At 35.4% G+C, this 25,251-nt stretch overlaps 2 protein-coding genes and 1 pseudogene across 3 annotated transcripts; 2 read left to right on the top strand and 1 right to left on the bottom strand.

Moving 5' to 3' along the window:
• The first annotated feature begins 3,555 nt into the window (after positions 1-3,555).
• Positions 3,556-4,595, top strand: LOC126979119 (uncharacterized; annotated as a pseudogene).
• Positions 4,596-7,194: 2,599 nt separating this feature from the next.
• LOC126978616 (uncharacterized) lies at positions 7,195-10,136 on the top strand. The gene is made up of 2 exons (XM_050827591.1): positions 7,195-9,276; positions 9,651-10,136. The coding sequence occupies exon 1, from the start codon at positions 7,599-7,601 to the stop codon at positions 8,841-8,843; it is 1,245 nt and encodes a 414-aa protein (XP_050683548.1). The 5' UTR covers positions 7,195-7,598; the 3' UTR covers positions 8,844-9,276; positions 9,651-10,136.
• Positions 10,137-10,728: 592 nt separating this feature from the next.
• LOC126978608 (uncharacterized) lies at positions 10,729-23,493 on the bottom strand. 2 transcript variants are annotated; one of them, XM_050827574.1, is made up of 5 exons: positions 23,338-23,493; positions 23,088-23,252; positions 16,512-16,659; positions 14,388-16,390; positions 10,729-12,126 (listed from the first exon to the last, which is right to left on the bottom strand). In XM_050827574.1, exons 1-5 carry the CDS (start codon positions 23,358-23,360, stop codon positions 11,967-11,969), a joined length of 2,499 nt encoding a protein of 832 aa, XP_050683531.1. In that variant the 5' UTR covers positions 23,361-23,493; the 3' UTR covers positions 10,729-11,966. The 2 variants fall into 2 exon arrangements, with proteins under 2 accessions (XP_050683531.1, XP_050683532.1); XM_050827575.1 differs by lacking the exons at positions 23,088-23,252; positions 23,338-23,493 and adding an exon at positions 22,275-22,389.
• Between the last annotated feature and the right edge of the window lie 1,758 nt (positions 23,494-25,251).

The raw sequence follows: 25,251 nt of genomic DNA, 5'->3' as shown, positions 1-25,251 counted from the left end.
CATTAAAAATTTTCACTCCTGTACCTGTCACCTAAGGAGTCCTCAATAGGCTAAGGAATACTTTAAGTATCGTCGGACCCATACTTAAATGGTTAAGGAATGATTTCTACGTATAAGTATTGAGATAAATTGTGTCTCATATCTATTTCTGTAATAATAAATCTGATATTAGGATATATTAATATAATTTCATTTAATGTTTATTCGGTTTTCCTATAATGTTCATTTCGTTTGTATCGAAGTTGCGTGAATGTTCCTGTGTTTATTTTTTTTTCGTTATTCTCTTTAAAACTATGCATTACCTTGTAATAAGAATAGTAGCACTATGATCATGGATCAAAGCTCTACCTACCTACAATTTATAAAAATTGGTTAGGATAGGTTATGTTAGAAAATTTAAAACAACGCACGAGCCGAGCATAGCGTGCCGCGGTAGCGTCCGGCGATTGCCAGAAACTAATTGTAGGCGTTTCCCTTTCTTTTCTCCGCATAAAAATGTCATAATTTGAGGTTAGGTTATAATGCTTTTTTCTCTGGAACGGTGCATTACCTTGTAATAAGAGTCTTCGTGGACTAAAGCTCTATCAATTACCTACAATATTTTTTACCTCATAATTCGTGCTACGAGATACTAAGTTTTAACTCGACCTCAACTAAAGTAAGAAGGCTTCCATCGCTGTCTGTGGAGGTACAGAAAAAGGTCCTCCTCCTGTTTTATACACTTCTGCCACGTTCATTTACTCGAACTTTACGTATATGCGTATTTATTACTTACTTTTCTAATTATCTTTTGCAATTAATTTCACGAAAAACACATTCCCAAAACACAAAATAATAACAATCACAGGCGAAGACACTGACATGACACTGACTGAATGAACCGCGGATATATTATAGTCAGTTTATTTTATTCATTGTTTTGAGACAATTATGGAGGTTCCTGCTATTCAATATATTTGGAAAAAAGTGTTATTAAAAAAGTGTTATTATAAATAAATATGTGCTGAGAAATTAATTTGCCTTGTTATTTTTTATACTGGTAGATATCACAAATAATTTATTGATACCCTGTCGATATTGAAAGTTCAGCTATGTGCTTAATTAAATGTCCTATTTGAAACGATTAGTAAAATGGTGAAGCTGTAAATGTCGATTTAAGAGTGGCAATGAGTTTCTTGCCACTCTTAAATCGTTTATATCTTCTCATTAAAGCTAAACCTTTTCCGAAGTGGCGGCAAATAAAAAAAGGAAATATATATCATGTATCACTCCCTTGAGCTACGTGAATAATGTTATTTTGATTTGATTTAAGAGTTTGTTATTGGAATCCTACTCTGCGTATAGGCCTTCTCCAGCTTACACCATCTCATATGTGCTTAACCTCTTCATTATTTTCCTGCCGTTTCTATTATTTCAGTGATCTTGTGGATCGCTTATGAAGAACTCCAAATTGTAGTATTATTGGGTTGATAGTGCTAATGTCTAGTTGGTGAACTACTTTCTTTCATCCATTTTAAGGAAGGTTATGCAGAACTGGTTACCATAAAGTGCGCTTGTCATTAAAGATGGAGGCGTTTTTAATGAAAATAAGGGACGAGACGAGCAGGACGTTCAGCTGATGGTAATTGATACGCCCTTCCAATTACAGTGCACAAATGCCAGGAAGACTAAGTGGCGTGCCCGTGAATGTGGTCAAAATATTACGTTTACATTTGGATGCATTAGCCAGCTTTAGACTTCCTATTTCATCACTACATATTATAAGACAAAGTTCTCCGCCGCGACTCTCTCTCTGTTTGCGATAAACTCACAAACTACTCTCCGATATTTATGCTGCTTTCGGATAGCGTGGTACTCGAGGAAGGTTTTAATACTCGTATATTTGTTAAGTTGTTGTAGATTTCGGAAAAAAAGGCTAAGCCCTTTGAGATATAACAAAATAATGTATGGTGAAATTGTGTATCTTATATAGGTCTACAAAAAGACCTCTTAAGGATAACATACTTACTATATCCTATTATTAATACCTACTTAAAAAATTGGCAATTATAAAGCGGTAAAGTACTTATTTATTACTACATATTATAAAATATTCAGAAATTCGTTTTTGTTTCATTTTTAACTCATGAACTTTGATTTCACATTTCCGTTGTCTTTTGACTACATTATTCCCAAATACTTATATTATTATTATTCTATTGACAGAACAGCGTCTGAAGAACACTGTACTGAAGCTGTTATTAACCAATATTGTTATCCATTAAAATAATCAACAACAAACAAACAAAAAGACGTTAAAAATGAAATTTCAAATAATTATCAATAATTGTTGATTTTAAATGTATAGTTTTGTTAAATTCATCTACACGCACCTTAAGTATCGCTGATCTATGGACGAGGAATACTATCATTTGTGATACATTATTTACTAGTTCGAAAGGATAAAGTGAATCAGTTTAATCACAGTCACTTAGTTACCTATAAAGGCATAAAAAGCATTTGTTTTCTCAAAATTGATTCCTTTAGGATTCTTTTTGATGTCATTTCTAATAATAATTTAAGTTTACTTTGAATAATAATAAGCTATATTGTGTTTAGTTAATTTGTATAGATGTTGTAGTTTAATGCCGGTTGTACACACTCGGGGAGACACCACGAGGCAGGCCGAGAGCGAGTGTGTACATGGAGCTCTTCTCTCGTCTCGGTCTCCCTCGCCTCGCCTCGTTCGGTCTCGGTAGCTTGTCGGTTTTTGTGCTCGAGTCAAAGGGTCTCGTTGACCCTCGCGAGAAAAACGAGAGCGAACGTGTACACACTCGTTTCACGCAGTTGCCGGCTGACTGTGTTTAGGTGAAGACGCGTTAAAATGTGGTCTGGTGGTAACGAACGTGAATTGGAATTTTTGGAGTGTTTTCAAAGGGAGCCGGTACTATGGAACTCAAAAGATACCAAACACAAGGACAAGCAATATGTGCACGATGCTTGGATGCGCATAAGCGAGTATATACCAGTGGTAGATTAAAAAAAAGAAAGCGAGATTCACTTATGGTCACAAAACATTAATTATTTTTCATTTATTAATTAGCGTAGATAATAGTAACAATAGTGTGGCAAGTATTGTAACTATAACCTACGTAGAAATTATAGTTAAATAGCTAAATTTTACATATTGTAATTGTTAAGGAAATATGTTGTAAATTCTTCTCGAATCTGACTTGCGTCTAGTGTTGGTCTTCGTGGTATTGGTAGCAAAGGTCTAATGGTACACGTGTCTTCAATGTCATTCCTCCATGAACCTGGCACTACCAGTTCATCGTTACTGTTGTAAACATCTATTGTTCCTGGAGGTGTATATATTGCCGATGATGTACTACTTTTTCTTAAGAAATTGTGCAGCAGTACACATGTAATTGTAATAACTGTGGTTTTTTCTGGGTTCAGTAGTATTGGTTTCCGAAATATTCTAAATTTTGAAGCTAATATCCCAAATACATTTTCAACGACTACGCGTGAGGATGAAAGTTTCTTATTAAATATACGTTTCGGCGATCCTTCATTATGACTTCCTGGGTACGGTTTCATCACATGTGATGACAATGCAAATGCTCCATCTCCCAGAAAAACATATGGAACTTCTCTTGTACTCCCCGGTAGAGGTCGTGGCGTAGGAAAATTAAGATTATTTGAGCATATTCTTCTCCAAAGCTGACTGTTACGAAACACACCGCCGTCACTTATTCTTCCCTGACTTCCAATTTCAACAAAAATAAAATTGTAATTGCTGTCGACTAAAGCAAGAAGTACAATACTAAAACTCCTTTTGTAATTGTAGTATTCGGAACCACTATTTATAGGCTATTGCATTACAATGTGCTTTCCATCCATGGCACCTAAACACCTTGGAAAGTTTTTGAACCCCTTTTCCAGTTGTAACCATGTCTGTGGAGACTCTGGCATCCGTAAAAAAAATTACATTATAATTTTTTTTTGTTACAGTCTCCAGCTACACCAGAAAGTGTTATTTCCAATGAAGATGTGGATAGCAATCACTCAGATCCTACGACTTCTTCTCAGTTGCCATCAATACCGCGACGCCGTAAGAATCCAATAGAACTGCAAGAAGCTGGGAAGACGATGAAAGATGCAAAGACTTCACTGAATAAAGTTTTGAATAAACCACAAGCGGTGGAAGATGATTTTGATCGTTACGGCAAGATTCTGGCTAATAAGTTGCGTAAACTATCTGAATCAGACAGTATAAAAATGATGTACGAAATAGATGGATTATTCATCAAGCGAATGAATAACACACCTCCACACTTCACACGTCCTTCACCAACGAATACTGTATATTCAGAGCCAACCCAACGCCAACAAATACAACATCCAGCCGCATCACCCACATACTACGTACGGTCTGAATCGTCATCTACTTCCTATTCGGATGGGGGTTCAAACTTCTTCCGTGGCTTTTTGTGATACTAATACAATACAAATTATATCTGATGAGATCTTGAGGTCACCATACCCAGAGTACAATACAGCCAATGATGTGTTAGGTCAGGCTTTTCGTAAAGCTTAATTTTGTATTACTAATTAGGTACACACACCAGCAAATTCTATTTTCTATAATAAACAATGCTTAAGAGTAATTATGTATTTTTTTTGTTTCCACTTACCCTAATTTGATCCTTCAATAATCGGTTAAGAGCAATGCATACTTCAGGCACAATTCTTGTAATTATGGAACTTGAAACTTTGAATAGAAAATGTAGACTTTCAAAGCTATCTCCGCTGGCCAAAAATCTCAAAGTAATTGCTAGTCGAATTTTCGCAGGTATTGCTTCTCTTTTCGGTGTATCCATCTTGGTTATTGTTGGAGCCGCCTTAACTGCGGCTGATGAACCGGTTGTGTAGCCGGACGCCAGAGGGGAGCCGCCGGAGAGGGGAGGCAACGGTCGTCGACCCACTCGGCAGTGCCACGTCCCGCAGTCGCGTCAAACCCTATCAGCACGACACCCGCGCACGCGCATCTACCTATTTACAATATTTCCGCATACGATAACCAGTTACTTTGTGCTGTCAATAAACATTTAACTACAGTCCGCTGTTTGCTTCGCCACCATATGGTCCTTCTCACCTTGTCTACATGAAATAGCGACCAGCAGTACAAAGGAACAAAGAAAGTTAACGGACCCAAACCAGCCACGTAACATTCTTCGAGTTGTCGCCTGAATCCTTCAAGTCATCGTGCCTGCTTTCTTTTGGTTAAAGTGGAGTGCGTTCTGAAGGTCTTGGATTTACCGCCTGCAGCCATCCACCAAATCAGGGACCACTTGGAGGGTCATCGGGATTGCGGATCATCAACTTCGGTTGCGCGTGATCAGCATCAACGCACACGATTCGTCGGTCAACGAGGCTACGTGTTAATTTCATTCATCACCTGTGGATGGCATAACAACCGTGAGATCGTTCCAACCTACTCCTCAATATATAAAATCATTTGCTGTACTGCATAATTTAAAATCATTTGTCATTTTATTCTTGTACATTGCCTCTCATTTTTATTCTATTTATATTCATCTCATTCATCATATCAACTAGATTTTCTTAGTCTCATTTATCGTCATATTTGAACATTATAACGCCTGACATCATTCTATAGCAAAATTGCATTTCTGTGTTATTTCTTTTCTATATTGCCTGTTTGCTTGTGCCTTCTTTAAAACATACACCTAGTTGGCTTCTATTTTATTTTAAGCTTTACTCTTTCTTCCTCATTATGTCCGAGTCTCAAATAAAAACGTTGATTAAAAAACGAGGTTCTATAAAGGCCAAGCTTACACAATTTTCGAATTATGTTGAACTATCTAAATCTTGTAAAAAATTAAGCGAATTGCAGACTATAGAACTGGAGTTCAGGCTGGCTGCTATTGAGGCCCTACATGAAAAGTATGACGCCTTGCAGGACGAGTTGGAGATGTTGGCGGACGACCCCGACGAGCAATATGCGGAACGCGAAGAATTTGATAAACTATACTGCAGTCTAGTGGCTACTGCTCGCCAGCTGATCACTATCGCGCGCAGAGAGTTGAATGCAGACATCGCGTCCGAGGTGAGCTCTTGTTCAAACACGCATAAGCATAATAGTGTGCGTCTGCCTAAAATTGATTTGCCCAGATTTTCAGGCAGCTATCATGATTGGTTGGAATTTCGTGACACATTTCAATCAATAATAAACAGTAACCAGTCTATCGATGACATTAATAAGCTCCACTATCTTCGTGCATCACTAAAGGGGAGTGCTCTTTTAATAATTAATAATCTCGATTTTAAGTCGGAGAATTACAACGCTGCCTGGAAGTTGCTTTGTGAGCGTTATGACAATAAGAGGCTGCTTGTGAATAATCATGTGCAAGCTTTGTTTAACATTGAGTCATTTTCAAGGGAATCAAGTAAGTCAATAAGACATTTAGTAGACGAAACTAAAAAAAATTTAAGAGCCCTGGCGACCTTGGATCAACCTGTTCAATATTGGGACACCTTAATTATCCACATTATGACGGGTAAACTAGATCAAATCACAAATAGGGAATGGGAGCAGCACCGCAACTCTATGTCACAACCTCCCACCTTACCAGTCTTTATTACATTTCTCAATAGTAGGGCAGATTTATTAGAAACACTAGAGGAGTCCAAAGTTGCTAAAACACAAAACTCACAAGCTTTTAACAATACTAAACCTAAAAGCTTTGTAATTAATACTAATAATAATTTTACTAACCATAAATCATTCAATCATAAATCTTCATTATGTCAATTATGTAATCAGTCACATTTCCTATTTTCTTGCCCTAACTTTAGAGACTTACCTGTAGAGTCCCGTATTAAAAAGGCCCAAGACTTAAAAGTTTGTTTGAATTGCCTACGTCCAGGTCATGTACTTTCAAAATGTAAATTAGGCTCTTGTAAATATTGCCGTCTGAAACATAACACTTTGTTACATATTGAGAATGAACCAGAGCAATCTACCTCTCAAAATGTAGCGCTTACTCTTAATAACACGTCTGAAACAAGAACTGTGTTACTCTCCACAGCGCTCGTGAATGTGGTGGATACTAACGGAAAGCTCCATACCGCACGGGTCTTGCTGGAGCACAGCCAACTTTGTTTCAGAGGATTTCTGCCGTAAGCTGCACCTTTGTACTTTGAATACCAAATCCAGAGTGTTTGGCATCAATAATCAGTCTTCAAACTGCACAAAATCATGCAATTTTAAATTACAGTCATTAGATAAGGTATACGAAGTCAACATAGAATGCTTTGTATTATCTAAAATAAGTACTAAGCTACCATCAACTTATGTTGACACAAGGAGCTTTCAAATACCCACTGGCATTCGTCTTGCCGATCCTACTTTCAATTGTCCGTCTTCAGTCGACATCTTAGTTGGCGCAGAAATATTTTGGGAAATTTTAGGCGCGAATCGTATCAGTTTAGGAAAGAACAAACCTTCTTTATTTGAATCTAAGTTAGGCTGGTTGATTTCCGGCTTATTTATAAACTCAAATCATAATAATGACTCTTCTTCTCCCGTGTGCATGTTTTCAGACAACACACTATCAGTATATTATTATTTGTCTCGATTCTGGGAGCTTGATACTATTTCTTCAAAACACAAACTCACTCCCGAAGAGAAGCGCTGTGAGCAGATATTTGCGGATACCACGTATCGAGAATCTGATGGTCGTTTCGTGGTGACTCTACCCCTCAAAGAGCCACCCACCATTCTAGGTGACTCTTACAACATGGCCAGGCATAGGTTTATCTCTTTAGAACGTAGATTACAAAAAAATCCAATTCTTCAGAAACTCTATTTTGACTTCATGCGTGAGTACATAGAGCTAGGTCATATGACTGAAATTAATTCTTTTGATTGGAACTCTACTAAGAGCAAGGTAGCTCCTATAAAACCAGCTACTATGCCCCGACTCGAACTATGTGCAGCCTTGATGGGCGCTCGATTGCATTCTAAGGTACTTCAATCACTTACCCTAAAATTCAACGAGTCAGTGTTCTGGTGCGACTCTACCATAGTGTTGGGCTGGCTATCGATGACACCCTCGAATCTTAAACCTTTCGTCCGTCATCGTATCTCTGAAATCCAGGACATTGTCGGTGGTGACTGTTGGCGCTACGTTCCTTCAGCAGAAAACCCCGCAGACCTCGTCTCACGAGGACTCTCAGCTGACAAGTTAGCTCACTCTTCTTTATGGTGGTCAGGGCCACAGTTTCTACAACAAGACCAATCAATTTGGCCGCAATTTCCACGATCGCATGACAAGTCTACGTTACCAGAGACAGTTAGAATTTTTCATGTCAACGTCGACGGTGAAAATGTAATTTCTACACTTTTCAATCGGTGTTCAAACTTTAACGCATTGCAACGCATCGTAGCCTTTATGTCACGGTTTCTTAAAAATTGCAAATTACAAAATCAAAATCGTACATTTGGTCCACTAACAACATGCGAATTAAATAATTCATTAAATTTAATTTTAAAAATCTGTCAACAAGAATCATTCCCTGAGGAGTACAATCTTCTCACATCAGGTAAACTATTACCTCCTAAAAACAAACTCTTATCATTATCGCCTTTTCTTGACGATAATAAAATTATTCGAGTAGGGGGCAGGCTTCATAGTTCCTTTTATGACTACAATGTTAAACATCCTGTTCTTCTTTGTAGGTCGAATCGAATCTGTAACTTAATATTTCAAATATTTCATCATAAATTATTTCATGCAGGGCCTCAACTGTTACTTGCCTCCATTCGTCATCACTAGTGGCCCATCGGTGGTAGAAATCTAGCCAGGAAGACAACACATCAATGTGTAAAATGCTCTAGAATCAAGGCTAACACAATCCAACCTATCATGGACAACCTTCCAGTGCAGCGTTTACATCTAGAATTTCCCTTTTTAGATACAGGTGTCGACTACGCCGGTCCTATCATGATAGCTGACCGCAAGGGCAGAGGTTGCAGGCTCGTCAAGAGCTTTATATGTGTATTTGTGTGTTTGGCCACAAGAGCAGTTCACCTTGAGCTTGTTTCAGACATGACAAAAGAAGCTTTTTTAGCAGCTCTCAACCGATTTATTGCTCGGAGGGGGAAACCACGCCACATCTTCTCGGACAATGGTAGTACTTTCGTCGGGGCCTTCAATGAGCTAGCACAGCTTCTAGCACAGGATCTCGACCTAAATAAAATCGATCCAGGTATAACCTTTTCGTTTATTCCGGCATATACTCCACATTTCGGTGGACTATGGGAATCTGCCGTCAAATCCACCAAATATCATTTAAAACGAATCTTAAGCCTTACGTACCTCACCTTTGAAGAAATGGCAACTTGCCTTATTCAGATTGAATCTATATTAAATTCTCGTCCTCTAACTCCTATATCCAGTGACCCGTCAGACCTCACTCCACTTACACCCGCACACTTCCTTATTGGGCGATCTTTACTGACGTTGCCTCATCCACAGGTCACCAGAGCCAGTGTGTCCTCGCTTCAGCGATTCCAGAGAATCGAATATCTGAAGCAACATTTTTGGAATCGCTTCTCAAACGAATATGTTCTCTGGCTTCAGGAAAAATCCAAATGGCATCGCTCTACCAGAGGAGAACTAAAGGAAGGGGCTCTCGTTGTAATCAAGGACAAGACCTCTCCGCCTCTTATGTGGCTGATGGGACGAGTCATCCGTGTGCTACCAGGGAGTGACGGCGTCGCAAGAGTTGCAGACATACGCACACGCAAGGGTGTGCTCAGACGGGCATACAACACTATTTGCCCCCTGCCTCTACAGTGACTCTACCTTGAAGACCACGGCTCTTCAACAGGGGGAGCATGTTGGAGCCGCCTTAACTGCGGCTGATGAACCGGTTGTGTAGCCGGACGCCAGAGGGGAGCCGCCGGAGAGGGGAGGCAACGGTCGTCGACCCACTCGGCAGTGCCACGTCCCGCAGTCGCGTCAAACCCTATCAGCACGACACCCGCGCACGCGCATCTACCTATTTACAATATTTCCGCATACGATAACCAGTTACTTTGTGCTGTCAATAAACATTTAACTACAGTCCGCTTATTTTATAGCGATAGAAATGACTGTACAATATTGTATATTTTTATTGAAAAGAGCGCAAAAAAAAAGAATGCTGGGAGAGTTTCTTGCGCCACTTCTTCTCTCTCAGAGCGCCATTTGTTTCCGAAGCGGTAGTAGTATAAGAAATGACATCAAAAAGAATTCTAAAGGAATCAATTTTGAGAAAAAAAATGCCTTTTTATGCCTTTTTAAGAATAAAGAATTAGGTAGGTTCCAAAACTATTTAACTAACACGTATACGACTATTAAAAGACTATGGTCTATTTAAGTTTACCTGTTTCTATTGCGGTGAATGGTAACCATCCACCATCTCCTTCTTCGCCATGGCTTACGAGTTTTCTTTTTATGGTAAACATGTAAAAAATCATAATAGCTCAAAGCACAAAGACAAGCAGCAGCAGCTAATTCTAGGTCCATTGTCTCGGGAGACTTCAGTGCAACTAACAGAACGAGTGTGTACAGGAATGCTTTCGACGAGAGCCCACTGGCCCGAGACTATACCGCGATAATGGTTGTCTTCTTATTGTCATAAGGCTATTATTATTATTGAAACACTTCATTTTTAATACACATACTTTATTGAATGTGACATAAACAGAAAACTTTTAAAAGACTAACAATAGGTTATATATCTTATATCTAAATACATTTTTAAAAAGTATAACTTTAATAGGCAAAACAACGACAATTATTAATGATTTTATTAACATTATTTATACAATATAATTACATGCTGTAACTATAGTTTCTAGCTTAACTCAATGTTAATATACCGGTTAAGCAACATTTGACAATCTTTAGAGGACATCATGACTAACCGTAACCGTTCAATCATCGCCGGCAAAAGCTATTGTTAATGTCAAATAGTTAAATATTAGGGACTCAAGAATGAATTTGCCGGTTTGTACTGATGAAAAATTGATATTCGTTTTTCGTGTTCGGTAACAATAAAAAAACAGTCTGATACCCCTGCAAATTATGTTACTGTCAACAAATTAATCGACATCAGTTTGATTCTATCATAGACTTACAATATACTAATGTGTAGACAAACACAACGTGCGTGTAATGAACATCCCAGCAATAAAGGCACGGTATTGTTATGATTTGTAAAGTGGCTTTAGGACAGAGGGCAGCCCTGTTTGACTGCGACCAATGTGATCTATTGTGATTTCATTAACCATATTATATCTGAAGTTAGCTGACATATCTCACGTGGTTGAAGACAGTCATTGAAATTGGTCAATGGTTTTTGACATGATTTGAAATCCATTGCGAATCTGAAGTGGTAGTGGGCAACGCACATAGTTCGACGGACAGATGGCCGTTGGGGCAGTATAAAAGTCCTCAAATGGCGATCAGGTACTACAAGCAGGCAGGCCCCCTACAAGATGGATCGACGATCTGGTCAAGATCGAGAAATTTTTATAATCAACAACCGCGCTCGACAAAAAATAACTACACCAAAATTGTTTTCACAAAAAGAGAGCAAATGCTTCCTCAGACACTTTTTCTGTATGTCTTCTGCATTATACTGTCCCAGATAAAAGAAAAACTATATACTATACTATTTTATTAATAAGTGTTACACATTGAATTAAATAAAATACTTTATGAACGCGTTTTAATCGTTTAAAAAGTATTTTATCTAGCAACCACGTCTAAAACTCAGATCCAAACTGTAACAATTTCAAAATTGAGTAAGTTTGACATAAGTATGGAAAATAGTTACACAAACGATAACCCACCCATAAAATATGGTGTATTTATATATTCATGTCTTCCTGTTCCACCAGACATAAATTACTTCGCTCCAGGAATATATACAGGTATTTCCACGGGATCTATTGTAAGAAATGATACAGAGTTACCGTTGACTATTGCAAACCTTATGGGCACCTTGTCATCGTATCGAGAGTGCAAAGCAGCGATTTCCGAAGCAGTTGGTAGGTTTGAAGACTCGCTGAAACCAACAACATTAACTGTTAGCTATAGTATATCATGATACAAGTAAGTAAAGTTTCTCATTATACACGAGGCTAGTTGCAGTAAATCAATGTATTTCATTTTAATTAGGGACCCATTTGTTTATTCCATAAATGTTAATGGATTTTCAGCGGAGTAAACCTTTTTGTTGTTACAAAAAGAACTATATTATTCGGTTAAATAGAAAATGCTCTGTTTACTCTCATATAAATTACAGTTAGGCACTAACTTAACTTTGTAGCGATAATTCTATTTTGTATCAGTATATAATATTATGCACGCGTTTGATTTATTGTTCTAAGAACGATGTATTAAGGCTCACTTTACGAGCATGTGTGTTGATAAAATAAGTAAACCCCTGTATGTACCTACCCAAAATAATGCATGAGCAATATCTAAATTTGATGGTTTATAATAAGCCCTGCCCAGTAATCGAATAGGATCTCTGGATAAGCTAAATTTCTGGGCAGAAAATCAAATCCAAAGTCACATTTTGGAAGTTCAAAAACCACCGCCCATTCGAAAATTTACGCCTGAAACCATAACAGAACGGGCCAAGAAAATCAGCTGGCATATTTTTCTTAATTTTTTTTATAGTAAAAATGTATTATTTAAATATAGATTGTAATTTATGTTATAGCGACCTTTAACACATAAATGTTTGTAACTATTCTTCTTTTTTGTTTTGTACATTTTCAGGGATCACTTTGTAAAAGCCAAACAAAAAACTTACTCACTCGTCTTAACTTAGGCACAACAAGTTAGTTTGTTCCAAATATCCATTATAACAGTTTACAAATTCGCGAATGACTTTGTAGGTTATTACAACATAAATAATATATTGAGAGTTCACAGTAAATAAGTTTATTACTTCAAAATTTTCTCTTAATGATTCTTTAGTACCTAGGTTATAAACATCCTAATATTTTTCTTTAAAGAACATTTTCTGTCCGAACTGTACGTCAACAAATAAAACTAGAAAGGAGCAAGGAAAACAGAGCATATCAAACCATTTTTTTAAAAATGAAAATAAGGGACCCATAAACTAGCCTGTGCTAAGGAGCCTCCCACTGGTATTGTCTGTCATTATTATTTATATTAAGTATTATTTGTTTTTATTTCATTTATATTTATTTATTTATGGATGGCCCCTTTGTTGTCTGGGCCAGGCAGTAATGTTCAATACGCACAACGCCCGCCATTACGCCTAACTGAAGTTTTTAAGAGCATCTTTCAACTCAAACTCAATTGTTATGGATTCATTCAGCTCAGAAACTTATACATCTTACTTAAAAGAGAAGTGGCAAGAAAATATTTTAAATAATAAATTTGCCATGTGCTTCTCCGGTCCATAGAAAGAATAGGAGAGTCCCAGGCCTAAGGATGCCGTAAAGAGGCGACTAAGGGCAATTAATAGTGGGAGGCTTCTTTGCACAGGATGCCGACTACATTAAGGGTAACAAAGGCGTCTGTTTCTGCGTCTGACGCCGTAGCTTGTGAAATTACTGGGCAAATGAGACTTAACATCTTATGTTTCATAAACAAAATCAATCAAACATGTCAACTTGTACAAGTGTGTATTCGATATTCGAATTTCGAATTCATTAATTCGACGTTTTATAAGGTCGGAAACGCTCTTATGATTCCTCTGGTGATACAAGAGAGTATGGGCTGCGGCACAATACAGTAATGTAACAGTACCTTAACTTCATGCAAGTGCGCCCGAAACGACGCACGCACATAAGTTCTATGTAAGTCACGTAAGCAGATTATAATTCTTCAGTGATGACATACCATCAGGAGACCCGTATGCTCGTTGGTCATCGTCTGCCATAAAAAAAACACCTCATCGCGTGATCGCGATGTGTAAGTAACTCATCAGGATATTTCCCCGATAATTGCGATGTGCATGGACTCTTCGTCAGACGACCACTCATAGTATTAGGAAGCTCAATATTTCCTTTTTAGAAATTTTTAGTTCGGATTCTTTGAATCTAGTGCTACAAACCAGATTATTGTACGGTTAGCTAAAACACAGCTAATATATGATAAATGCAGTATGCAACTAATAGACATTAACATTTACCTAGAAAAATTTAGAATATAATAGAAAATAATTAATGTGGACCTACATACGTAGGCAGAGTTTTTTTTTCAGACAATTTTTGTGCGTGATAGTGATTGTAGTTGTTTATAGTACGTCAATGTATGCACCAGATAATAAATAGGAATACTCACGTCATACAAATGATCCTGAAATGTGGTGTGGGTAAACCAGATTTCCTAAAATTTTGAACATCTTTATTGTATACATCAAAATCTATTTTCAAAGTACCACTGTTCTCTACTTTATAATTGTTTGAAATTATTCTCAACTTCTGCAGCACATTTTGCATACTCGTACAATCCTCTGGTTTCACCAGGCTTTCATTGTCAATTTTAACTTTAACAGAAGACATATCCTTGTGAAACTCTGATATTGTCTCATCAAGGCTTTCTAAAAAGGCTACTTTCAAATCAACCCAATTGTTACACATAGGTTTTATGTTTGCACAATCAAATAAAAGTTGTGTTCTGCGGTAGTCAAACAGTGGATCTTCATGGACAATTTTAATTATTTCTGGTCTACCAAAGTCCGTTTTTTTAGGAAGCCAATGCTCAGGAAAGCCATCGTTAAGCAACTCAGAATAACTTTTCCTTTCTTCAAGAATGATTGTGTCTGGGTCCTTTGAACTATGTCCAGAATGTGAAACTTTTTCTGATAAACGTTTCAGTATATTAAAGGGATTTTTCAACTTTCTTTTCATAGCCTTATTAGGTCCCTTTTTATATATCACATTATTATTATCTTCATTAATTGACTTGCTGTCCGAATCTGATGAGGAATCAAGATTTATACGAGCATAGTTATGTAGTTCATAAGTAGGAGTCAGAAAATAATTGACATCATGATACTTATTAATTGTTTTGAGAAGTTTAGAAAATGCTCTTCTATGCTTGGATGTTGCTTTACGATTTTCTTCAAGACTTCTTAATTCACTAACTAGTTGTTTTAGTGTTGTTATATTTTCCTCCAATACTTTATTGTCCAACTTTGGTTTTTTGCGCTCTGGTTGAACATCATCATCTAAATTAATAGTTTCAACACCTCCAGTTGATACTGGAGGTGTGTCAACAAGACCTTGATTAAAATTCATATTTAAATTGGTATTGTATCTGAAATTATATTTGTTCAAGATTCTCTGAAATGTTTGTATATTTCTTGGGTCAATATAAATACCTCTTTCTGAAAACAATATCAATTTTAAGGCAATTTGTCTTATTTTACTAAGGATATTCTCTTGGTTAATGTCTATTCTTTGACCTTGTGTACTTGTCGAGGGATAATTTGATGAGCCACGAAATGACCCATAGCTATATTGATTTCCCCTGTAGCTAGAGAAATGCGTATTAAAAGAAATAGCAGGAAGAAATGGTCTCAGAGAGTAATGGGCCAAATTTGTAACTGGAGAAGGTTCTCCAAAAATGGGTTCTCGACGACGAGTATTTTGTACACATGCGGCAAATTGTGATCTGTAAGCTGGCCTTGAATTAGATCTACTGCTACTTGAGAAACTAGTGTTTCTGAGCCTTTCTATGTTACTTCCAGCTGCTTCTTCACTAGAACTATAAGTGAATCTTGATCCAGTACATTTTTTTACAATAGTATGAAGATTAAGCACGTAAGTTTCTCTTGTTACTATATTTTTTGGGATAAAATTAACATCAGGAGCTCTAAGTGTTACAGTCCCTTTATCCAGAAGGCCTGCGATATTTTCAAAGTATTTATGTAATACTTCATTATTACATGGTTTTAACTCTCTGCTTCTTAGCTTAGATAGCTTATTTCTATGACTTTGATTCAAGTCTTCAGTAGGCAATGATATACTAGCTGAAGTTTCAACTTGATTGTGAGTGTCATTAATTATTTCTGAATCATTATTTGTAGAATTTTCTTTTATTGCCATTTCACTGGTGCTGCATAATTCTTTCTTTACAATTGGTTCATCACTTACAAGAATTTTATTTTCTGTAGAAGCTTCTATTTTTGCTGGAATTTTATGCCTAATAACTTTATATCCCATTCGACTGAGAGAAGCATAAACTTTATATTGCAACAGAGATATGTTTCCTTTCATTAATAAAGTGTATGCCTGTTGGAGTGAGACTGTAACACCATTGTATGTAAGCTGCAAACAGTTCTGAAATGTTTAAAGAATAAATATTAAAATTCTGTGAAAAGATAAACATTTGTGTTACAAACAATTAACGGACCATGCTCATTCTCAGAAAAAAATATGTACTTATTTGATTTATTCTTACCGATTCCATTAAATATAGTATTTCCTCAGGTTCAAGATAAAGTTTTTTTCCAACATTATGTCCCAGATATTGCCAGTGGCCTCCAACTTTATGTATTACCTCAGCTAACATAAGTTCATTCTTCCACTCTGCCCGACTTAAATTTCCTCTGTAACACAAACACGTACAATTTCAACTTTAGGATACACAATATCATATAGATTAAATCTTTACATTCAAAATTCTTATTGAATATCGCAAAGATACAAATAACGGCACAGTATATTATACATACCCTAAACAGTAATATCTTACCTAGAAGAAATTGTTCTTTTTAGACTAAAAAAAAATTTAACAAAACAACAACCGACTTTAAATACACTATTTCAAAACAATAAATATAATATGCACTAAAAAGTATAAAAATAATTGCGTATTTTTATACAATCTTTTTTTTCTTCATTAATTAATCTAATTCTAGTTACGATTATTGTTATTTTTGGAATCGATGTCCTTCCGCCGCGACCAGCTCTCGCCTCTCGCCTCCTCACGACTCAAGCACATCTCACCTATAACTATGTATGCAGTTACAAACCTCTTGGTTGACACCGACTCCAAAAATTACAATAATCGTACCTTGAATTAGATTAATTAATTAGATTGTATAAAAATACGCAATTATATTGTACTTTGTAGTGCATATTATATCTATTGTTTTGGAATAGTATTTTTGAAGTGGTTGTTTTTTTGTTAATTTTTTTTATTTAATTATAAGTACACTCACTAACAATTTAACTAAATATGTGTAGATATACAAAAAATTTCAATGCAGCAATGAACGTAAGCGCTTTGAAATTTCATTACAGACCGTTAGAAATTCTTCCACAAATCGTACCCATACTGTAAGTCGTTAAGGAGTCATGATATTGGACTAGGACAATAATTTGGCTATTACTATGTTATGGTAGATGACTTAAATATCCTAATAGCATAAAAAAGATTCGGCCGAGTATCGTTAATTTGCGTTGTCCGTAATCAGAACTTAACCAAACTCTCCCCAAACTACCTTTGAAGTATATCCTTTCCAATAAAAAAAGAATCATTGAAATCGGTTGGCGCGTTATTTTGAGGTTATATTGAGTTATTCGAAAATTTATCATCTACATATTTATAGCAAATTTAAGACTTTTATGGATTTCTCATGGATGCCATTATCAGATCTGGAATTACAATGGATTACATTGTGTCACACAAAGTAATATTAAGAAAAACGGATTTTGTTTTGCATCTGATAAGCTAGATTTTGTTCATTATAATATTAATACTAAATATATTTAATAAAATATTCGGTCAAGAAACCACAAAATAATGTACCTTCGTTAATTCCAACTAACTTTGTGCAATGGTATAACGACAGAAATCCTGTTTGATAAAACATAATAGGCACCAAAAAGGCAACCAACCATCTTGTTGTAGGTACCTTACCCTTACTAACGACGAGACTCTCATAGCACAACTAAACAATGAAGAGGGAAAAATGATCATAATTGTCTTAATACTACGATGGAAAGGCGAAATTATAAAAAGCAAAGTTTGAATATGACATCAATGCTATCAAACAACTTGCCTCATAGTTTAGGACATAGTTAGGGTCATTGAAAACCAATTTAGAGTTATTCTGTCAATTTGCAGGTCAGATGTACATTACTGCTCCCTCAACATCCGTGGATATCTAAAAAGCTGAATTCCTACTAAGAAAAATTTTACAGATACAATATAATTGGATTTGTCAAAACCACCAAGTATTATACGAAAATGATTAATTAACTAATTATTGAAGACGATCTCGTATAACATATGAACATGGCCTACTCAAAGCTGGCTCCAAAGAAATTCATTCGTACAGGCAACGGGTATCTTCTAAAATAAGCATACCATCTGTTTGTTCTGCGCGACAATCACGAAAAGTTTGAAAATCAGTCAAATTGCTGAGCAGGCCAGTTCGTTATGTCTTTCAGGAAGAGTCATAGTCGCAACTGCTCACTCTTGACATGTACTTCAAGTGTGGGACTCCATCTCCAAAATTATTTTTAGCTATTACGAAATGCAGCGTTATTTAGTTAAATAAATTAAACCAGACTCTGCTCCTGCACCAGAAGAAATTCCTGTTTCGTTTCTATTACGCAAAACTCATACGACTGTGGAACTTTATCCACGAGGTGGAAATGAACTTTAGCGTCATCATTTTCAAAAAAAGATGTAGACTCGAGCCTGCAAACTACAGATCAGTTACTCTCACGACTGGCTTTTTCAAGGCAATGGATCAAGTCTTGCTGCACATACGATCATTTCTTTCCAGGCACAAAATCTTTGGAGACGAGCAACACGGCTTTTGTCGACACCAATCCACTGCATCGAACCTAATTGCATTTTGGACTGAAAGTTTTAACTCGTAAGACCCCGTGGAAGTAATTTACCTTGATTATGAAAAGGCATTCGATAAAGTTCCCATCACAAGACTGCTACAAAAGATTAAGTTGTGGGTATACGGACGGTAAAAATTTTACACTGGTGAAGAATGAGTGGATATAACCTTATCTGTTCGATTGGAATTCACGAGCGGTGTGCCCCAAGGATTAGTTCTAGGCACTGTACATTATGTATACCTCTGACTTACTTTTTCCTATACAATGAATGGTAACATTTTTGCAAATGATATAAATCGTTTTCCTAACCCGATGACAGACTATACTTCAAGCAGAATTGGACAAAGTCACCAAGTGGTCAAGAGAGTGCCTCATTAACGTGAATGCTGCAAAATGCAACGATAAATAACAGAAACCCAAGATTAACATACATTCTCAATGTTAGTAATGGTAGGCACAGACAATATTAATTGCGAAGAAAACATAAGGAAAAAGTATATTATATAGTGTAGCGTTACATATAGACGTTTGGAAAGCTTTCTTATACTTCAACAAGAGATAATGTTAAAATATATATGACCTCTACGTGAGTAGAATGTTATGGAGACGCAAATAAACTTTCTACCCTAGAGCCCCTACTTTATAAAAGACATATGGTATAATATATTATATCACAATTTTATTTAGTATACCAATAGTTGTCAAAAAAGTCAAAAAGTTGAGCAAGGTTGGCACCTTGCTATGGAAATTGAAGAAACTATGCTATGAATAAAGATCAAAGTTCACTCATTGATCGAGGACACGGAGACTTATTTTAATTAAGTTTTAAAATTCTTGGGCACTGCCATCACTTCAAAAGTATCAACCAATTAAAAACAAGCCCAATAAACACAAATAAACAGTTTAAAGAGCAAATAACTTTGATTAGTTGGACACAGAGCATAATCAGTTTAAATACTGCCTATCTGATTTATTTTTATAAAAATAAAAACCACAGGATCCATGTTCATGGTCTCTTAATTTATTTTTGTTATACATTCATCTGCAATCAGTCCCATAACTATAAGCAAATGTGTTAAGGATGTTTGTTAACAGGTCAAGTGTATTCTCCAATGAGAATATCTACTTATTTTATGTTTTAAATTTGTATATGTTTCTATATATCAGCAATTTGTTATCAATAGACTATCCACGTCCGCTATTTGCGTCCTACCAACCATAAGAGGTTCTTGTACCGAATGTTTAACTCTTCTCTTTTGGTTTTGACATGTTTATTCCAGGACAATCTTCTGTCCAGGTGCAAGCACAAAATATATTTTGCACTATCTTGGTGTTTTAGTGCATTTCCATCAATATGGACTGGTGGGCAATGGTCTTTTCTCAGAGAAAACATTACTTGGACTGACTTAGAGTGCTTGCTTTTAGTTATTTGGTCAAGCCCTTTTTGTAGAGTGGAAGATGCTGTTTCGGGATCTCTATCACTTGAGAGGATTGCAGTGTCATCTGCAAATGTGGCTATGGTGACCCCAATAGTCTAAGGTCGACCTGCTATGAATAGTAGATATAAGATGGGTCCCAATACTGAACAGTGTGGTACACCGGCTTTTATTTGGTAAATCCTTGATAAGATGTTTGCATCATTTCTTTGGAAAAGTCTGTCTTCCAGATAAGATCTACTTAAAGAAAAGAAATTGTGAGTAAGCACAGTTTTTATATTATAGAGCAGGCCTTTATGCCAGACTTTGTCAAAGGCTTATTCTATATCGAGGAAAACAGAGGAGCAATATTCCATTTCCTCAATTGTTTTCCTTATTCTATCATACCTTCATATCACACATTACTATGCACTTGCTCTATGGATGAATGATTGGGTCTAAAGCCAAACTGGTGGATGGGAATAGTCTTGTTTTCCACCAGGAGTGGAAGCATTCTGCGAAATAGTAACTTCTTAAAGACCTTTGACATCACAGGCAGCAGGCAAATGGGTCTTTATAATGATAGCTCATGAGCAGGCTTTCCTGGTTTGAGTATCATTATAATCTGTGACAATTACAATTACTGAGGAAAGTATTGAACTCTTAATAACCCATTGTACAAGGTTGTAAGAAACAGTACAGTTAGTCTTGGGAGTTGTTTCAGTATATTTTTGTTATGTGATCTAATCTTGGTGCTTTCTTGTGCTTAAGACATTCAATTGTTCTTCAGACTTCTGGAAAGAGCATTATTTTCAAATACTATGTAATTTTTGCTGTGCTTCGCAGGAAAAAAAAGTTGTATTTATACATTTAATAACTAGAAAATTAAAATGTATAATGTTCAGTGTTCATAAATATAAGATATTACTAAAGTTTTTGTGTTTCTATGTTATAACTATTAATGTTGTTTTGTTGTAACGTTGTATCTACTTATTATCAACTGTTATCAAAGTACCCTTTAACCCCAGCAAGTAGGTCTCAGTAAAATTTGATATGATCCTTGATAACAAGTTAAATTTTCCTAACTCAATTTATTATATTTGTATGATATATTATTTTCTAATAAATTGATCTAAAGCTGTTTAACTACAACACAAAAATAAAAACCAAAACACATCATAGAATTTGAAAAAAACTTGGTATATGTCTGTAACTATGGTTTCTGGCAAATATTATATCTTTGTTTATGCTTATGTGCAACAAATAGGCATCTGGGAAAGGGAACTGTAAATAAACTTAGGATCAATATTTTTATAGAAAATTATATTTAGATAATGTCAAAAACCAATTACCAGTAGGAGGCTTGTGTGTTAGCACTGAATGCCTAGGACACATTTATTTTTATCTTCACTCAGTCAAAATGCAAGCATTGTTGTGCTTCAGTAGTAGTAGAATCAATCGGCATGAATATGAGGAGGGGAGGGGAGGGGGAGGGGTCCCCTTTACTCTCTCCAGCACTCCCAGGGTGAGGAAACTTCTAGTTTCAGTATTAGATTTTTTTTATATAATAACCTCAAAATGTTCAAAAATTAATGAATTTCATTTAAATGACACAATTTCATTAGTTTTATTAATTACTTAATTTCGGTATATTACTTGGAGTCTTATCTAGATTCTGTTTTCTGAAATATTTCTATAAATACTGGTTGTTGCCATATGTATTGTTGTACATATTGTTCATATGTATTTATGTTCTAACTTAACCTAACCTACCTTTAGTTTCTGGAAAAGGGTTTGGTTTTCAGATAAGTTTTAGCTTGGTATACCTATAATCTTTAATCTCATCTAGATTCTGTTATCTGAAGTATTCCAATAAATACTGATTGTTGCACGGCCTGAGGCTGGGCTCATATGTATTTATGTTCTAACTTAACCTAACCTACCTTTAGTTTTTGGAAAAGGATTTGGTAAATACTTGTATATTGAGCCCGGCCTGCAATAATATGTATTAACATTTTAACTTAACCTATCTCTGGCAAACAATATTATATGCTCAACTTTAATTATACAGGGATCTATATTATAATATATATATAATATTAATTAATTATATATCGTAATCACTAACTGTCAAAGTCAAACTTCATAAAGAGGTTAATATCAATGAAATATTTAAAACTTCAAAAATACATATCTCGTAAAGTAGATGTTTCCTAGCAAAATGAATACCACCATTGGATTCCTGATATAGTAGTAATCTTATTTTATCAAAAATCGTGCCAATGGATTCTAAATCACAGCCCAATTGAGAATCATCAGCTGCACTGAATTGTAATGGGTTGAGGCATTTCAGTTGTGATAAGGTAAATCTTGCCCATCTCTTCACTCTTATTCATATAAAAAACAACGACCATACTGAGGCTCACACAGATGCAGTTTAAAAATGAAGTTAAGGAGCTTTACTTCTATGTATTTCTTTCACAAAAATCAACATCTATAATAATATCATCTAAGGGGTGTACCCTAACACTATTTAAACATAAATTATTCTTACTAAACTGGTAGATCTTGTATCTAATAAGAACATTCAAATAAAACAAACAAAAACCTCATTAGCTTAATAATATATATTTTAAATTGACTTTTTGCAAGATTCTAATCTTAAATTTATGACCAGTATTATGTTTAAGCTTTCGTTTGGCACAATCTGTGCCATACAGGATTTTAAATAAGTACCTATTTAGAATTGGACATACCTTTTTTCTATACGTTCAACAGAAATGAAACTTTTTCTTGCTTCCAAAGCCGATTCAATTTGTTTTTGCTCCAGCAAGGTGCCACTAGGACGAACATCTTTACTGCCACGTTCTGGTAACTTAGTAACTACTTTAGTTATTCCTCGAGTAACTATTTCTTCGCCGCTAAAATAACACAATATATACATACATGTAAGCATAAGGCAATTTCAACGTAGAAGATTATCTTTTACGGTGTTTTAATACTTACGTTAATACATTTATGGAGTTCATGGTAATTTACCATTAACACTATAGTGTGTGGAAACTTAGTTACACAAATTACAAAATTACACTTGAGAATAATCAGAATTAAATAAAAAAAGAGAAAAAATAAGAAATATGGAACCAAAAGAATTATCGAGAATGTTTATAGACGGAAACGTAATGCGAGATCAAAAATGTAAACAAACATATGTCACTGTCAATATGACAAGTCAGAGACTATCAACATTTTTTTTTTCTTATTTTGATACATAATACATATTGTAACATAAATATATATAAATATATTATTTACAAATATCTTTATTTGGTAATGGTTACTAAACATAAAATAAATAATTTCCATATTACTCGGGGATATATTGATTCGGGGTCTGAAGAGCTTGATGACGACAAATCGGAATTGGAACTCTTATAATAATTTGTATTTTCCGCAGCCAACATGTCCACACTTTTGATAAATAGATTTTCTATTTTTACTAATACCGAATTGGTTTATAACTTTGGGAGTATGCCCTTTCACCACCATTTTTTTTGAAAAATAAGGCAGATCAGGGTCGGAGTTTACAGCTTAACAATCTTAAATAATTATTAATATTTTAATTACCCATCAAATGACTTAGAGTGCAACAGTAGCTAACATTAACGTTACTATGTACTTCGTAAAAGAAAAATTATATTCATCCTCTTTGTCTGGAATATGGTTTTTAGGGCCGGTTTTATGAGGTGTTTTAATTCTTCAGTGATTTTATTTTCAATTAATACTTTTGCTTGCTGTCACTGCAAAGTTACCTACAATATGTATATAATAATATCTGCGGTCTTCTTTGCGCATTTAACGACCAATACTGATGTTTAGGCCGATTTTGGTTGACATTCTTATAGGCATTCATTAACCTTTAACCTACCTATAACCTTTTCAGACACATAAATTGGAGTGCGTTGTCACTTTTTCAGCGGTGTCCATCTGTATCCATGATTCGTTTTGTTGTGACTACAACGAAATAAAAAATAAAGTGTGTGCGTCAGCTCAGACGCACAACTGGAGTTTACTCCTCAAGAACGATTGTCTTTGAACAGGTGCTAAACGTCCAATGGAGTCGGTTACAAACAGACATACAGCAGAAGCTAATAAAAGCATATTAATTAAAAAAATATATAGATTTTTATAACTTACAACAACTTATAAGTTGTAATGGTAACTTTTAACAACTTTTTTTGTTGCCTTAGTAAGCAGACAAAGTCTGTTTTTATTTAAATGAGAAAAACGTTACGATCGGATTTGATGAGTAGATTTTACTCTCCATATTTTTCTCATACCGAGCGCCTTATTTGAAAATCGATTCTTAAAGCGTAAACTCCCATAAAAAATTACTTTACAACAAACCTAAACCTAACAACTACAACAGGAAACCTAGAAGAGCATATTCTAACACGATGGATGTCAGAAACCGAATGAACAAAAGAATATGGCGACCAGTCATACCTGTCACTTCAGCCAAGATTTTTTGTAACATTATTTACATTTTTTTGTGTAGACGAGCCAAATGTTTAGAGCGTCTCATATCGCCAGTGTTTGCACAATAAATTTACATTTAATTTTTGGATGTATTTTATGCTATTACAAAGAGAAAACATTGTGCAATATTTATTTTTATGTATTTAGACCACACTTATAATTTTAAATGATATTTTAGTATATTTCAACACGCACAATGGAAAAGGTTACTATTTTTAGTAGGCAGCACCATTGTTTACATTTTTGATCTCGACATAAGATACCAGGCCATAAACTCCAAAAAAAAAAGATCTCGAAATACATTTCCGATTTTTGCTTTCTTGTCATTAAGAAAATGAAACATGAAAAACACGAAATACTACTTTTATGGGAAATTGTACT

The sequence above is a fragment of the Leptidea sinapis genome, chromosome Z, assembly GCF_905404315.1.
Source record: "Leptidea sinapis chromosome Z, ilLepSina1.1, whole genome shotgun sequence".
Classification (NCBI taxonomy): Eukaryota; Metazoa; Arthropoda; class Insecta; order Lepidoptera; family Pieridae; genus Leptidea; species Leptidea sinapis.
This window is presented reverse-complemented; position numbering and strand designations above follow the sequence as displayed.

What these genes read in the sequence shown, in the direction of transcription:
- LOC126978608 (XM_050827574.1), bottom strand. Translation starts at nt 23,360, where the DNA reads ATGAACTCCATAAATGTATTAAC. An exon ending in AACTCCATAAATGTATTAAC is followed by an intron (nt 23,253 to 23,337) that starts GTAAGTATTAAA and finishes GTGTTATTTTAG; the next exon opens with CGGCGAAGAAATAGTTACTC. An exon ending in GTTGAACGTATAGAAAAAAG is followed by an intron (nt 16,660 to 23,087) that starts GTATGTCCAATT and finishes TTTGTGTTACAG; the next exon opens with AGGAAATTTAAGTCGGGCAG.
- LOC126978616 (XM_050827591.1), top strand. Translation starts at nt 7,599, where the DNA reads ATGTTTTCAGACAACACACTATCAGTATATTATTATTTGTCTCGATTC.